This window comes from Carassius carassius, chromosome 18 (genome assembly GCF_963082965.1).
Source record: "Carassius carassius chromosome 18, fCarCar2.1, whole genome shotgun sequence".
NCBI classification, from domain to species: Eukaryota; Metazoa; Chordata; class Actinopteri; order Cypriniformes; family Cyprinidae; genus Carassius; species Carassius carassius.
In genome coordinates this window covers 20,482,640-20,498,737 of record NC_081772.1, presented here as the reverse complement: position 1 = coordinate 20,498,737, position 16,098 = coordinate 20,482,640, and the positions used below count along the sequence as shown (strand labels likewise).

The window sequence follows — 16,098 nt, the reverse complement described above, 5'->3', positions numbered from 1 at the left end:
TTAAAGGGTTAGTTCACCCAAAAATCAAAATTATGTCATTAATAACCCTTATGTCGTTCCAAACCCGTCAGACATCCGTTCATCTTCGGAACACAGTTTAAGATATTTTAGATTTAGTCCGAGAGCTCTCAGTCCCTCCATTGAAACTGTGTGTAAGGTATACTGTCCATGTCCAGAAAGGTAAGAAAAACATCATCAAAGTAGTCCATGTGACATCAGAACAAACACTGCAGTTTAGTGAAATCCGGTTCGCGAACGAATCATTCAATGTCAATCTTTTGTTCGTTATCTGGCTCGGCTCGGTGTTCATTTTCAGTTCTCTCTTCACAGCAGTTCAGTCAGTGTACTGTTTGAGTACATTAATTACTCCGGGATATTGTTTATTTTAACTCAGAGGGAGTGTCAGCCACATTAAAAAAGTTAACAGCTTAAGTCATTTGTGGATTAATGCTTATTGGAGACGCGAACCGTTTCAAATGATTCGGTTAAATTTGGTGAACTCGTTCAAGAAGATCCGGTTACATCGAATGATTTGTTCGTGAACCGGATATCACTAAACTGCAGTGTTTTGAAATCTCACAACATAAAATAACTTTCTAATATATTTTAATATATTAAAATAGATTTTATTTCTGTGAAGGCAAAGCTGAATTTTCAGCAGCCATTATTCCAATCTTCAGTGTCATACTTAATGCATTTTTGTGGAAACCATGGTAAATTTTTTCGATATTTTCGAATTTTTAAGATACTTTAATGAATAAAAAGTTCAAAAACAGCATTTATTTAAAAAATAAATCTTTTGTAAAGTTATGAATTTCTTTACTGTCACTTATGATCAAAATTGTTGTATTTAGATCAATTCCAAATTTTTAGACGGTAGTGTAAATCAAATAATTGATATAATTATTGTTGCACCATCTTCTTTTTATGGACATTTCTTGTTAGTTTGTTTTTGTTTTTCCTAAATATTTTTATGTTCTGACCTATTTGTAATTTGCATTTTCTGAATGTAACAAGATACACAAATTAAAATGTGTTATTAATATTATGTCTTTAAAGGTTTCCTAAACACTCCCACCCACTGCAATTGTTCAGCATACAGATAGCTCTGCTTCAAAACTACTAAATTAGTTGGTTTTGTTTACACTTTTGGGGACAAAAATGCTTCAAATGGCTTACTTATTATTTCTGCATATTACGATGGGATAAGAGAGAGTATTTTAACATTAAACAATATTACACACTTCACCTTTAAACAACACTTTTAATGCTAAATATGGTTTATCTGTTAGTGAGTTCAAAGTAATTGACTGTGTTTCCATGTTTGTGCACAGGAACAACCAGAGGAAGACCGCTGCAGCATTTATCGTTCTGTCGTAGTGAACACCTCTAAAGAGATGATGTGCTATAGTGATTTCCCCATGCCAGATCATTTCCCCAACTTTGTGAACAACTCTACGTTAATGCAGTACTTCAGACTCTATGCCGAGCACTTTAACCTGCTCAAACACATTCACTTTCAGGTAATAAACACCATAACATAACGTCCGTTGAGATTTTCTAGATTTAAAATCTCATTGGTCCTGGCAAACATTTCAACCAATCAGATTTTACAGTTAGAGGTTGGGATTGTTAGGCAACAGTGATGTTACAGGAAAACATATTGCTTGGGAAAATTATTCTCACAAAATTGTGTATATTATTGTGTGTGTTTTCTCAGGATCTATCATATGTTTTGAGTATTCTCTTTATAAAGATGAAAGGTAGCATTCAGGCGTTATGTGGTTTGGTGTATTTCAGACCACAGTTCGCAGTGTGAGACAAAGGGCTGATTTCTCTAACTCTGGTCAGTGGGAAGTGGTGACCATGGACAGAGATGGACGAGACGAGACACATGTGTTTGATGGTGTTCTAGTGTGTGCAGGACACTACACAAAGCCCATCAAACCCCTCTCAGACTTCCCAGGTGCTCACCTGTTATTACAGCACAGTCATCATAATACAGCATTCAACACTATGTGTATAACTAATTCCCTGCATATAATGGATTTGCACAGTGCCCTCCACTATTAATGGCACCATAGGTAAACATGAGTAAAGGCGGCTATGAAAATAAATCTGCATTGTTTATCCTTTCGATCGTTCATTCAAAAAATTCTAACGTATCATTAAAGAGTAACTAAACCCTAGACCAACTTTTTTTAGTTAATGGTCTGTAAGAATGGGGCTTTATTAGTGCTGTTCATTGATTCAAGTAACTTTTTTGACATTTCAGTATAAAGTGTTTTAATTCTACAATATATGGTGTAAAAACGTCTGAGTGCTGCCCTCTTCAGGTTGAACGGTGGCTACTGCAGTTGATTTTTCCTATTGGATGTTGCGGTGGCAGGTGACGTAAGCGGTGGCAGGTGATGTAAGCAGTTTCCAGCTCACCACGCCCCTTGGTACGAGCTACCACGCCCTTGCCCTTGACAGTATAAAACCATCAAAATCACTGTAGTGAGTCAGGAGCTGGAATTGCGAGTATTGGTAACGACCAGAATAGACTATTATAGCATCTATTTAGCATAGCAATTATATAGTTATTTAGATCTTCAAGTTAGCGTAGATTTATCTGTATTTAGTACAGTGGTCAGGATGGTACGGAGGTGTGTTGCTGGTTGTGACAGCACTGCTGGACTGCATAGTTTACCAGCAGACTTTAAAATTAAGCGCCAGTGGTTGCATGCACTTGGCCTGGAAGACCGCAAGTTCCCGCCTAGAGCTCGAGTTTGCAAACTGCGTTTTACACGGGATTGCTTCTCCAACGCAATGGAGGTGGAAATGGGCTTCTCCACACAGCTCGCGCTGAAAAGCCACGCGGTGCGGGAGTTAAGACCGCAGTTTGAGCCAGCAGCTCGAATTGATATGAACAGACACCTCGACACCCTCCACTTCAGGTGAAAGTGGGGGAGAAAAGTCCTCTACTTCAAATGATCGCTCTGTTGCAAAGCTACTTGCGTCATTACAGTCACTCTCCATTTTAGCGTCTCTGACAGCAGCTGTCAATCAATCCGTCACTGCGAGTCTCAGGATCACGCCGCACTCACTCAGCCCCGCCCTAGGTTCGTCCCCTCTATCTCCGCTGTGATCTGACCCCTTTTCAGCATTTTTCAAATATTGTCAGTGGGTGGAGTCAGGCTCTGAGCAGGGGTTTAGTTACACTTTAAAGTAAAACAATTGAAAGTGGGGAGAAAATCTTATGATGAAACAACAGTTTTTCTCAAATGCACGATGGCCACAATTATTGGCACCCTTAGAAATTATTTTGAGTAAAATATCTCTGAAGTATATTACCATTGATATTGTCACGCTGTCTGGTCTCTGTTTCCCTGGGTGTCCACTAGTGGTCTCACTTCCCCATAGGCACCTCACCGTAGGCACTACAATTCCCACTAGCCTTGTCCCTTCATCACAGTAAATGCACTCCTGTTAATTGCACTCAGGTGTCTTCACTTGTTAGTCATTATCCTCCCTATATTAACCAGTCCTTTTCTGTTTGTCTGCATGGAGTCCTTACTTTCCATCACCTAGTGTCCTCACGTTCCTAGTCTTCAAGTTCCTGTTCCTGTTCTTGTTTGTTTGTTTGTTTGTTTCTGTTTTGGTCTGATGTTTGATTACGACCCCGGCTTGTTTTGACTCTGATTTTGGATAACCCTATTAAACCAAAGGACTCCATCATGCCAAGATTCAGCGGTGTGGGATTTTGTATACATTCCCCAGCCACCATAGAGGAGCGGACGGGGAGAATTTCCAACCTAACCACTCTCCGTCAAAACGGGAGTGAGGTGGGGTGCTTGGCGCAAATGTTCTGGACAATGGCAGAAGGGGTGGGGTATAATGATGAGGCCCTGAAGGACCTATTCAACGACTGCCTGGATGACCCTTTGCCTGGGTGGGAGATGAAGGGGCTGGAGATACTGGACTTATGGGGGTTCACCAGTTACCTACAGCATCGATCTCGGTGGGATGACTCAGCCACACCTGTCTCTCTCGGTGGGATGGCCGACTCTAGACCGGGGTCTACAGACAGTAGGACCGCCAGCCCAGCACCACTGCACAATTTGGCCGCCAGCCCAGCGCCACGGCGCAAGATGGCCTCCAGCCCAGTGCCACCGCGCAAGATGGCCGCCAGCGCAGAGCCACAGCACAAAGTGGCCGCCAGTCCATCGCCACTAACCAAGATGGCCGCCGGCTTAGCGCCACTGCCCAAGATGGCCACCGGCCCAGCGCCACTGTCCAAGATGGCCGCCGGCCCAGGGCCACAGCACAAGGTGGCCGCCGGCCCAGTGCCACTGCCCAAGATGGCTGCTTGTCCAGCACCTCTACACGGGATGACAGCCACAGTTGACCCTCCAGAGTGGAGTCAGGTTCCCGTTGACCCTCCAGAGTGGAGTCAGGTTCCCGTTGACCCTCCAGAGTGGAGTCAGGTTCCCGTTGACCCTCCAGAGTGGAGTCAGGTTCCCGTTGACCCTCCAGAGTCGAGTCAGGTCAAGTCACCGTTGACACTCCAGAGTCAGGTCAAGTCACCGTTGACACTCCAGAGACAGGTCAAGTCACCATTGACACTCCAGAGTCAGGTCAAGTCACCGTTGACACTCCAGAGTCAGGTCAAGCCATCCAGAGTCAGGTCAAGTTACCGTTAACACTCCAGAGCCAGGTCAAGTCACTGTTGACACTCCAGAGTCAGGTAAAGTCACCGTTGACACTCCAGAGTCAGGTCAAGTCACCCTTGACACTCCAGAGTCAGGTCAAGTCACCGTTGACACTCATGAGTTAAGCACTACCACAGTTAGACCTCAGGAGTCAAGACAAGTCACTGGTGATCTTCAAGGACAGAGTCAAGTCACCGGTGTTCTTCATGGGCAAATTCAAGTCACCATTGATCTTCATTTACAAAGGCAAGTCACCAGTGATCTTCATGGACAAAGTCAAGTCACCAATGATCTTCATGGGCAAAGTCAAGTCACCAGTGTTCTTCATGGGCAAAGGCAAGTCACCATTGATCTTCATGAACAAATGCAAGTCACCATTGATCTTCATGAGCAGAGTCAGGTCACCAATGATCTTCATGAGCAGAGTCAGGTCACCAATGATCCTCATGAGCAGAGTCAAGTCACCAATGATCTTCATGAGCAGAGTCAAGTCACCATTGATTTTCCTGAATCCAGTCTAAACTCTGCGGAACTACCAGAGCTTCTCCATGTCTCTGGGGAACTACCAAAGCCTCTCCATGTCTCTGCTGAACTACCAGAGCCTCTCCACATCTCAGCCGAACTCTCTGAGCGCTCGACTGATCCTGTCATGGCCACGAAGGCCACCCTTAACTTGTTCATGTTCTCTGTTTCAGACTTGCCTATCCAGACTTGCTCTCATGTATCATCGATCCCACTGTGGTGGTCTTCTGCGCCGCCCTGGTGGGCTCCTGTTTGACCGCATGGCTGTGGTGGTCTTCTGCGCTGCCCTGGTGGGCTTCTGTCTCAACCGCACGATTGTGGTGGTCTTCTGCGCCACCCTGGTGGGCTTCTGTCTCGACCGCACGATTGTGGTGGTCTTCTGCGCCGCCCTGGTGGGCTTCTGTTTCGACCGCACGGATGTGGTGATCTTCTGCGCCGCCCTGGTGGGCTTCTGTCTCGACCGCACGGATGTGGTGGTCCTCTGCGCTGCCCCATGTGGGCTTCCATCTCGACCGCACGGTTGCGGTGGTCTTCTGCGCCGCCCTGGTGGGTTTCTGTCTCAACCTGTCCTCCAACCAATAGGCTCGTATAGGTCGTTTGTCCAAATCCCTGAAATACGACCCATCAGAGCGTATCCTACAATTGTGCCCCGATCGGCAAAAGGTCGTTTTCATATTAATGTTTTGTAATCTTTTATTTGCACTCTGGTTTGTGTTTCGTGTAGCTCAGTTGGTAGATCATTGCGTTATACCTTGATATGTAATCATGCTGTCATGGGTTCGATCCCAGGGAACGGACATGCACGAAAATGTATATGCTCAATGAATCATAATTAAGCATGATTTCTGTGAGGGTTAGGTTTAGGGGTGGGGTTAGGTGTGGTCATTCGAACGAATAAGCAACCTAGTAAAATATGTAGGAAATACTGTGAGATCGGTGTAAAAAGCCCACACATTGCATTTAAATGAACGTGCGTTTTGATTGGTAATGACGTGATACGTCATTTCATGATGACAGACGCAATGCGATACTTTCATTATTTTTACGCCCGCTAGATGGCGCTTAACTTTAAAACGTAAATATGGGTCGTAATAAGGTGCTTGTACAAACGACCTATATGGTCGTCTTTTATTGGAGGACAGGCTCTTCTGTCTCGACCGCATGATTGTGGTGATCTTCTGCGCTGCCCTGGTGGGCTTCTGTCTCGACCGCACGGATGTGGTGGTCCTCTGTGCCGCCCCATGTGGGCTTCTGTCTCGACCGCACGGTTGCGGTGGTCCTCTGTGCCACCCTGGTGGGCTTCTGTCTCGACCGCACGGATGTGGTGGTCTTCTACACTGCCCTGGTGGGCTTCTGTCTCGAACGCACGATTGTGGTGATCTTCTGCGCCGCCCTGGTGGGCTTCTGTTTCGACCGCACAGATGTGGTGGTCTTCTGTGCCGCCCTGGTGGGTTTCTGACTCAACCGCATGGCTCCAATTCCACCTTGCTCCACCCTGGATTCCTGCCCTGTCGGTTCGGCCATGGGCTTCTGTCTCGACCGCACGGATGTGGTGGTCTTCTGCGCCGCCCTGGTGGGCTTCTGTCTCGGCCGCACGATTGTGGTGGTCTTCTGCGCTGCCCTGGTGGGCTTCTGTTTCGACCGCACTGATGTGGTGGTCTTCTGCGCCATCCTGGTGGGTTTCTGACTCAACCGCATGGCTCCAATTCCACCTTGCTCCACCCTGGATTCCTGCCCTGTCGGTTCGGCCCTGGGCCACTGAACTTTCTGTTCTCCCCTGGACTTGTGTTTTGTTGTTGTTGTTTTTTTTGGCACTTCCTGTCTCTGTTACCTTCTATTACCTGGCCCTCCGTCCCTCCCCCTGGTCCTCCGCAGCTCCACCTCCCTCCTGGTCTCTGTATTCCTTGGTCTCTTCTTTGGTTCGGGTGGAGCATCTGGTAGCTGCTCCGTGGAGGAGGGGGTAATGTCACGCTGTCTGGTCTCTGTTTCCCTGGGTGTCCACTAGTGGTCTCACTTCCCCATAGGCACCTCACCGTAGGCACTTGTACCATATGTGTGCTAATAATACTCGAGAAGATTATAAAACTTCCATATAGCAGATTAATCGATCAGAAGATTCTAATAAACGACTCTGGGAGAGAGTTGACAAATTGAGATCAAGAAAACCATATAGGATATAATACATATATTTTCAAACTACAACAAAACAAACAAACACTAAAACATTAAATTTGAATGGCCATTCATAAACAAATGAGGAAAAAACAATAAATTCATGTACGTCACAATGTCAACATGATCAGGCAATCATCTAATAACTACGACCCATATCAGTTCATAGTTCAAGTCATCATCAGTCCATTTGTACAATATCCCCACACCCCCATAGTTCATTAAACCCACACTGGATATGGATATCAGGGTCCAGAGGGTTTACAGTGAAATAGTTTGTGAAAGGGATGAGGTGTGCTGCAGTGGGCAATGAGTAGGAGCGGTGTGGGGGAATAAGTTCATGGGCTGCAAGGAGCCCCCTACCGGCCTAGCAGGAGTAGCTCAGTCTTCAGACTGTGTACAATCAGTCTCTATATGGGCTCACAGGCTTGAGGCCTGCTCCTTTGGTTAGCTCGCCATCAAAATCACCTGGCCAATTCACAAATCACACTCCTCACATACATTCGTTTACTACAGCTTAGGTCACGGTAAACGGCTCCTGCAGCTCTACCCACATCGGCGTCCCACTGCGTCTGCCATGCTCCCTACCTCTGCGTACTTTACTTCCTGTAAACCGCGGCAGGTCACGTGACCTCACGCCATCACGTGATTGGACGCAGAGACTCTCGTGAAAGTATGACAAAGCATCGCGATATTTAACCAGGAGAACCAATATGCAGATAGGAGAAAATTATTAAATTAATAACTAAGAAATCCTATTCAGGATGTATGATCTGGGTTACACCCTCCCCCCTTAAAACCATGCAACTCCCAAGCATGCTAAACAACATGAACCCGAGTACATATCGGCTTAGACACAGGCTTGGTAAAAACTTCCCCATATGCATCTGCTAAAGTGTGGAACAAAGATTGCACTACCGAGATCAATGGTTTACCCAGGGCAGCATACTGGAAGCGCGAAGGCAATTGACGCCGTCGAACAGAACGACGAACAGGCTGCCCAGTTAAATCATCCACGGACTCAGAAACCACAGAAGGTATGTTAGCGGAGCAAGGCGATAGAACAATGGACTGGAGTGATGTCTCTAATGGGATGTCAAGCTCTGAATCTCCCACAGGCGGACACCTCTCAGAAACTGGTTCAGGCTCAGGTAAACGATCTAATTTCAGTTCCAACTCAACATCCCCTTCAGAAACGACTCCCTCCATGATCATAGATTGATCCACAGCAGCCACCGATAGAGGCGGTTCCCCTTCAACAGGTAAAGGAACCAACTGTTCCGGGATACTGATAGTTGACCGAGCAGGAAGTGTACCTTCAACACTGAACTGCACAGTGAGTAAAACTGGGAGTTTGGAAGAACACCATTCCTCCTCATCCTCATCCAGACTCTCCTCCAGGTCCCCAACCGGTCTCTGCTGACTTCGGGTTTGGGGCCTACGAGCAGGAACATCTACTTGCGATACCGGTTCTTTACTTGGCGGTAGGAACCCACAAGGAAGAAGAAGGTCCCGATGCAAAGTATGTACTTTTCCATTTAGATCAGTCTCAGGTTTCACAGAATAAACAGGAAGATCGCCAGCCCGTCTAATCACAACGTAAATGTCTTTTTCCCATTTATTCTCCAATTTATGCTTGCCTCTGAGCCTTACGTTACGGACAAGCACGCGATCCCCCTCTTCCAGATTGACTGACCTCACCCTTTGATCAAATCTAGCCTTGTTTCTTTTTGCAGACTTCACAGAATTCTTAAAAGCCAACTGGTAACTCTCTTCCAGCCGAGAACGCAGGTTTCGCACATATTGAGAGTGCGAACGAGGGGATGGCCCCCGGACAGGCAAGTTGAAAGCTAGGTCCACAGGGAGTCTTGGACAACGGCCGAACATCAGCTCATATGGAGTAAAACCCGTGGTTTCATTTCGGGTACAAATATAAGCATGAACGAGTGGCTTAACGTACTCCTTCCACCTTATCTTCTGCTCTGGGTCCAATGTACCCAACATGCTAAGCAACGTCCTGTTAAACCTCTCAACTGGGTTCCCACGAGGATGGTAAGGTGTAGTGTGGCTCTTCTTAATGCCAGCTATGGCACAGAGTTTCTTAATCAGGTGACTCTCGAAATCAGGCCCTTTGTCTGTATGTAGGCGCTCAGGGAACCCATAATGCACGATAAAATTCTCCCACAAGCACTTCGCAACAGTCTTCGCCTGTTGATTGGCAGTTGGAAAAGCCATGGCGTACTTAGTGAAATGATCAGTAAGGACCAAGATATCTTTGGTATTACTCTTATCAGGTTCAAGCGATAGATAGTCCATACATAACAGCTCAAGTGGTCGACTGGTCTGGATATTTACTAAGGGTGCTGCTCGTTCTGGCAAAGCTTTCCGTCGAATGCAACGATCGCAGGTCTTAATCCTGGCTTCGACATCTGCAGACATACGTGGCCAGAAAAAACGAGATCGGACCAGGTCAAGTGTTCTTTCCACGCCCATGTGACCCATATCATTATGGAGGCTGCTTAGAACCACAGGGCGTAATGCTTCTGGCAACACAAGCTGGAAAGACACATGTTCATCATCCTGCCGTCTTCTGTACAGGACATCATCTTGAAGCTCAAGATGATTCCATTCAGGCAACAGAAGCGGAAGATCTGGAAGTTCAGCTCTGGCAGTAGAAGGAACCTTTTCACCCGTTTCAAGTTGGTGAATAACTTCTCTCAACACAGGGTCTAATCTCTGCTTCTCCTTGAGATCCAACAGAGACAACGATGGAACCACAGGTAACCCCTGGGACTCACTGGAATAGGAGTCAGGAATGACGGTAGCAGACATGCTCATAGTTTCTACCAGGGTGATGCTGCTCACAGCTGAATCATCAATGCTTCGAGTTCTTAGGAGAGCACTGTGGCAAATGGCTGCTACCACATCTAAAAACTGCATTTGCATTAAAAACTGCTAGATCCGATTACTTTTCTTCTATTTTAGAAGAAAACAAACATAACCCCAGGTATTTATTCAATACAGTGGCTAAATTAACGAAAAATAAAGCCTCAACAAGTGTTGACATTTCCCAACACCACAGCAGTAATGACTTTATGAACTACTTTACTTCTAAAATCGATACTATTAGAGATAAAATTGCAACCATTCAGCCGTCAGCTACAGTATCACATCAGACAGTGCACTATAGACCCCCTGAGGAACAGTTCCGTTTGACACAATTGACCACAACATTCTTTTGCATAGACTTGAACACTTTGTTGGCATCAGTTGAAGTGCATTAGCATGGTTTAAATCGTACTTATATGACCGCCATCAGTTCGTAGCAGTGAATGAAGATGTATCCTATCGATCACAAGTGCAGTATGGAGTACCTCAAGGCTCAGTACTAGGGCCGCTACTCTTCACGCTTTATATGTTACCCTTGGGAGATATCATCAGGAAACATGGTGTTAGCTTTCACTGTTATGCTGATGATACTCAGCTCTATATTTCTTCGCAGCCCGGTGAAACACACCAATTTGAAAAACTAATGGATTGCATAGTCGATATAAAAAACTGGATGACGAGTAATTTCTTACTGCTAAATTCTGAAAAAACAGAGGTGTTAATTATAGGACCTAAAAACTCTGCTTGTAATAACCTAGAACACTGTCTAAGACTTGATGGTTGCTCTGTCAATTCTTCGTCATCAGTTAGGAACCTAGGTGTGCTATTTGATCGCAATCTTTCCTTAGAAAGCCACGTTTCTAGCATTTGTAAAACTGCATTTTTCCATCTCAAAAATATATCTAAATTACGACCTATGCTCTCAATGTCAAATGCAGAAATGTTAATCCATGCATTTATGTCCTCAAGGTTAGATTATTGTAATGCTTTATTGGGTGGTTGTTCTGCACGCTTAGTAAACAAACTACAGCTAGTCCAAAATGCAGCAGCAAGAGTTCTTACTAGAACCAGGAAGTATGACCATATTAGCCCGGTCCTGTCAACACTGCACTGGCTCCCTATCAAGCATCGCATAGATTTTAAAATATTGCTTATTACTTATAAAGCCCTGAATGGTTTAGCACCTCAGTATTTGAATGAGCTCCTTTTACTTTATAATCCTCTACGTCCGCTACGTTCTCAAAACTCAGGAAATTTGATAATACCTAGAATATCAAAATCAACTGCAGGCGGCAGATCCTTTTCCTATTTGGTGCCAAACTCTGGAATAACCTACCTAACATTGTTCGGGAGGCAGACACACTCTTGCAGTTTAAATCTAGATTAAAGACCCATCTCTTTAACCTGGCATACACATAACATACTAATATGCTTTTATTATCCAAATCTGTTAAAGGATTTTTAGGCTGCATTAATTAGGTAAACCGGAACCGGAAACACTTCCCATAACACCCTATGTACTTGCTACATCATTAGAAGAATGGCATCTACGCTAATATTTGTCTGTTTCTCTTTTGTTCCGAGGTCACCGTGGCCACCAGATCCAGTCTGTGTCCAGATCAGAGGGTCACTGCAGTCACCCGGATCCAGTATGTATCCAGACCAGATGCTGGATCAGCACCTAGAAAGGACCTCTACATCCCTGAAAGACAGTGGAGACCAGGACAACTAGAGCCCCAGATACAGATCCCCTGTAAAGACCTTGTCTCAGAGGAGCACCAGGACAAGACCACAGGAAACAGATGATTCTTCTGCACAATCTGACTTTGCTGCAGCCTGGAATTGAACTACTGGTTTCGTCTGGTCAGAGGAGAACTGGCCCCCCAACTGAGCCTGGTTTCTCCCAAGGTTTTTTTCTCCATTCTGTCACCGATGGAGTTTCGGTTCCTTGCCGCTGTCGCCTCTGGCTTGCTTAGTTGGGGACACTTCATCTACAGCGATATCATTGACTTGATTGCAAATAAATGCACAGACACTATTTAACTGAACAGAGATGACATAACTGAATCCAATGATGAACTGCCTTTAACTATCATTTTTGCATTATTGACACTGTTTTCCTAATGAATGTTGTTCAAGTATCAGGTGACTGAAGATGTGGCCTTCTGGAGAGAGCATCAGCATCTCTATTTTGGCTACCAGCACGATATTGCAATTTAAAGTCATAAGTGGACAATGCAGCCAGCCATCGGTGACTAGCAGCATCTAACTTGGCAGATGTCAAGATGTATGTCAGCGGGTTGTTATCTGTAATGACAATAAAGCTGGCACCATAGAGATAGTCATGAAATTTCTCAGTTACACTCCATTTCAAAGCCCAAAATTCGAGTTTATGGGCTGGATACCTCGCTTCACTGGAGGACAACCCACGGCTTGCATAAGCTATAACACGAAGCTTTCCCTCTTGCTCCTGATATAGCGCAGCTCCGAGGCCGATGGTGCTGGCATCTGTATGCAAGATGTATGGTTGACTGGGATTAGCAAATCCGAGCACCGGGGCAGTTGTCAACTTGTCAATTAAGGTGTCGAAAGCAGATTGACATTGAGCTGTCCATCTCTCATTGAAGAGTTGTTTTGCATCCAGTCTCTTAACAGCAGCGGGATGTTTACTGTGATTACGACGAACAGGGATGTAACCTTTCATCAAATCATTCAAAGGCTTGACCAGGGCAGCATAGCCATTTATGAATCTGCGGTAATAACCCGCAAATCCAAGAAACGAGCGCAGCTCTTTTAATGTTCGAGGAACTGGCCAGGATTTTAAAGCACTTATTTTCTCCGGATCCGTTTCTACTCCGTGTTCAGAGACCACATGGCCAAGATAACGCACTGAAGATTGGAAAAACTTACACTTCTCCGGCGACAATTTCAATCCATAGTCTCGGAGTCGATGAAGCACTCTCAGTAGACGACTCTCATGCTCTTCTAGGGAATTAGAGAAGACAATAAGATCATCCAGAAATACTAGAACCTCTTTCAAATGTAAATCACCCATGCATTTCTCCATAAGGCGCTGAAAGGTACTTGGTGCATTTGTCACGCCTTGAGGCATCCTATTAAATTCCCAAAACCCAAGAGGGGTAACAAATGCAGTTTTAGCCTTATCTTCCTTTTCCATGTCGATCTGATAATATCCGGACTTTAGATCAAGTACACTAAACCAACATGAACCAGTGAGTGAAGAGAAGGATTCTTCTAAATTTGGTAACGCGTAAGCATCTTTTATCGTTTGCAGATTCAATTTACGATAATCGATGCAAAGGCGAACATCACCATTCTTCTTCCGGATGACTACAATCGGTGAAGAAAATGGGGACTCCGATTCTCTTATTACTCCCGTCGCTAACAAATCCTGCAAATGATTGCGGACTGCTTCAATATCATTTAGATGGATAGGACGTGCACACTGTTTGAATGAAGTCTCATCATGAAGACGGATATGATGCTTTACTCGATCCGTACGACCAAAGTCCAAATCATGTTGAGAAAACACTTCCGGCATAGCTCTGAGTTTTTCGATGACCCTGTCCCTCCAATCCGGAGGAATGGGAGAATCGCCAAAGTCAAAATGTAAATCTAAATTATCTGCGTTCTTTGAACAGTCAAATATGACACGATGGGAGAGTATCTGTGGCACTGTTGCAGCTTCAGCAATAATATTAAGTGATGGAATTGTTACAGATTGTTCCGATTCATTTGAAATGACCACGGGGACCTTATAGGGTACTTGGGTTGACAAGGACACAAGACAACTTTTCCACATTTTTTTATTTCACAATGAGATTGTCACAATGTGCTGCCGGAAGGAAAACGGAGCCGAGAATAATCAAAAGAGTCTTTATTAATCCAACACGGGTATATCTAACATGAAGTACAGGAGGAAGACACGCATACTTGACTGGTAGACCCGAAAAAAAAACTTAATTGAAAGGACTAAGTTTTATAAAGGCAGGATAATGGGGAAAACACAGGTGTATGGCATGACTAAAATTAGCGGGGACATGGAACATGGGGAAGAAACTAGACACACCTGAAAACCAATTAACAAACCATGAAAGACAGAAACTGGGTCACAGGGGCAAAAACACACTGGTCCATAATCCTGACATCTTGCCCCCCTCTTGGAAGGTGCGTCCTCGCACCCTAGGCAATAACAGGAGGAGGCATAGGTGGGAGCTTGGCAGGAGGCTCCGGTGGAGGACGGACCCCTGGGTGAGGTCCTGCAGACAGACCATGTAAGGAGGAGACTGGAGAAGCTTGAAGCAGAACGAGTCCAGCTGGACCCAGGCCACAGCCATAATGACGGCCCACGGTTGCATGAGCCATGGACGAGGAATGGCCGCCAACTCCAAGGGGCCGACCAACAGAGGTGGAGGAGGAGCCCGAGGTGGAGAGCCAACAAGCCAGTGGAATACCGAGGATCTGGGGGGCTATGGTGGAGCCAAGGGTTCTGGCGACCAAGGTGGAGGCGAAGATCCAGAGATCCACTTCAGAGCCAGAGCTACCGAGGACCAAGGTGGAGCTGGCAGGAGACAGGAGCCCAATGGAGCTGGTGGGACGATGCGACTAGTGCGAGTGGAGAGAAGTCCAGAGGCGATGGAGGGTCTATGCCCGACCAAGGTGGAGCCGGAGGGACGAGGGAGCCTGGTTGGAGCTGATGGATCGATGGTTGACGGTGGAGGCGAGGGAGCTAGAGGCAGAGGTGGAGCCGCTGGGAATAAGGGCCGAGTTTGGACCTCAAAGGCTGGGGTGAGGGAGACTCCAACCACGGCAATGCTGGAACATGGCAGTCCCATGGGGCTAGCACCACATAAATGGTGGGCTGAGGGTTAATAGAGGGGCTACAAGACGACAGCGGTGGAGGAGGCAGGAGCGGGTGGAAGGGTGGGCTGAATGGCCGCCGACTCCAAGGGGCCGACCAAAGGAGGTGGAGGAGGAGCCCGAGGTGGAGAGCCAACAAGCAAAAACTTTTGGAAGATTCAACAACAGTCCTGGGAGATAAAGGTAGTCAGAGAATTTCACTCTGTAAATGGGGTGGAGAAGTTGGCAGCTCTAACAAACACTGCAGCATTCTACGTTACTCCGCCTCGCTCACAGACAGCACTGTGCTCAGAGAGACAGCTGTCCTGGAGCTGCCCAGAACGGTGAATGACATTTGTTCGGAAGCATGGTTTGATGTTCTGAATGTTAAACTATAATATATATAATTTTATTAATGTAAACTAGACGGAAAAGATCATACTCTTTACATGAGCAAAAAACGTCCTTGGCATAATAGCAGAGTGGACCGCTATACTACAGTCTATTTAAACTGACCAGTGTAACCTTTTATATGTTTTGTTGTCTGTACTTTATTTTAATAATGAACGGACTACGATGTAAATTTGAAATTAGAATGCACTTTAGGTGTTCTGTGTCATTTATACCAAACACAAATTTTGCTGGATGCTAGTGTGTTTACAGCACTACTATTATTTATTTTTTATATATTTTATTTTTTATATTTTTCAGTTTAATTGATTTTTGTTTATAAAATGGTATTTATTTTATTTAAATGTATATTTAAGTTTACATTTATGTTCCAACAAACTTGAAAAATTCTGCTTTATAAATGCTCTAAAACTTTGATGTAAATGATTGACTTTTTTTGGGGGGGGGGGGGGGTATTCATTTTCAGTGAACTGCGAACAGGTGCACGTGCCAGAAAGGAGTGCAACATTCAGTGAACTGCGATTCAGTGAACAGCGAACAGGTGCACGTG

At 45.4% G+C, this 16,098-nt stretch overlaps 1 protein-coding gene across 5 annotated transcripts in view; it reads left to right on the top strand.

Annotated features, from left to right (window-relative positions):
• The window catches only part of LOC132092645 (flavin-containing monooxygenase 5-like), a 40,097-nt gene that overhangs the window by 17,483 nt on the left and 6,516 nt on the right, over positions 1–16,098 (top strand). For all 5 annotated transcript variants that reach the window (XM_059498969.1, XM_059498966.1, XM_059498967.1 and 2 more), the window contains 2 exons: positions 1,335–1,523; positions 1,801–1,966. In XM_059498969.1, the coding sequence (XP_059354952.1) occupies positions 1,335–1,523; positions 1,801–1,966 (355 nt within the window). The remainder of the gene's footprint in view (positions 1–1,334; positions 1,524–1,800; positions 1,967–16,098) is intronic.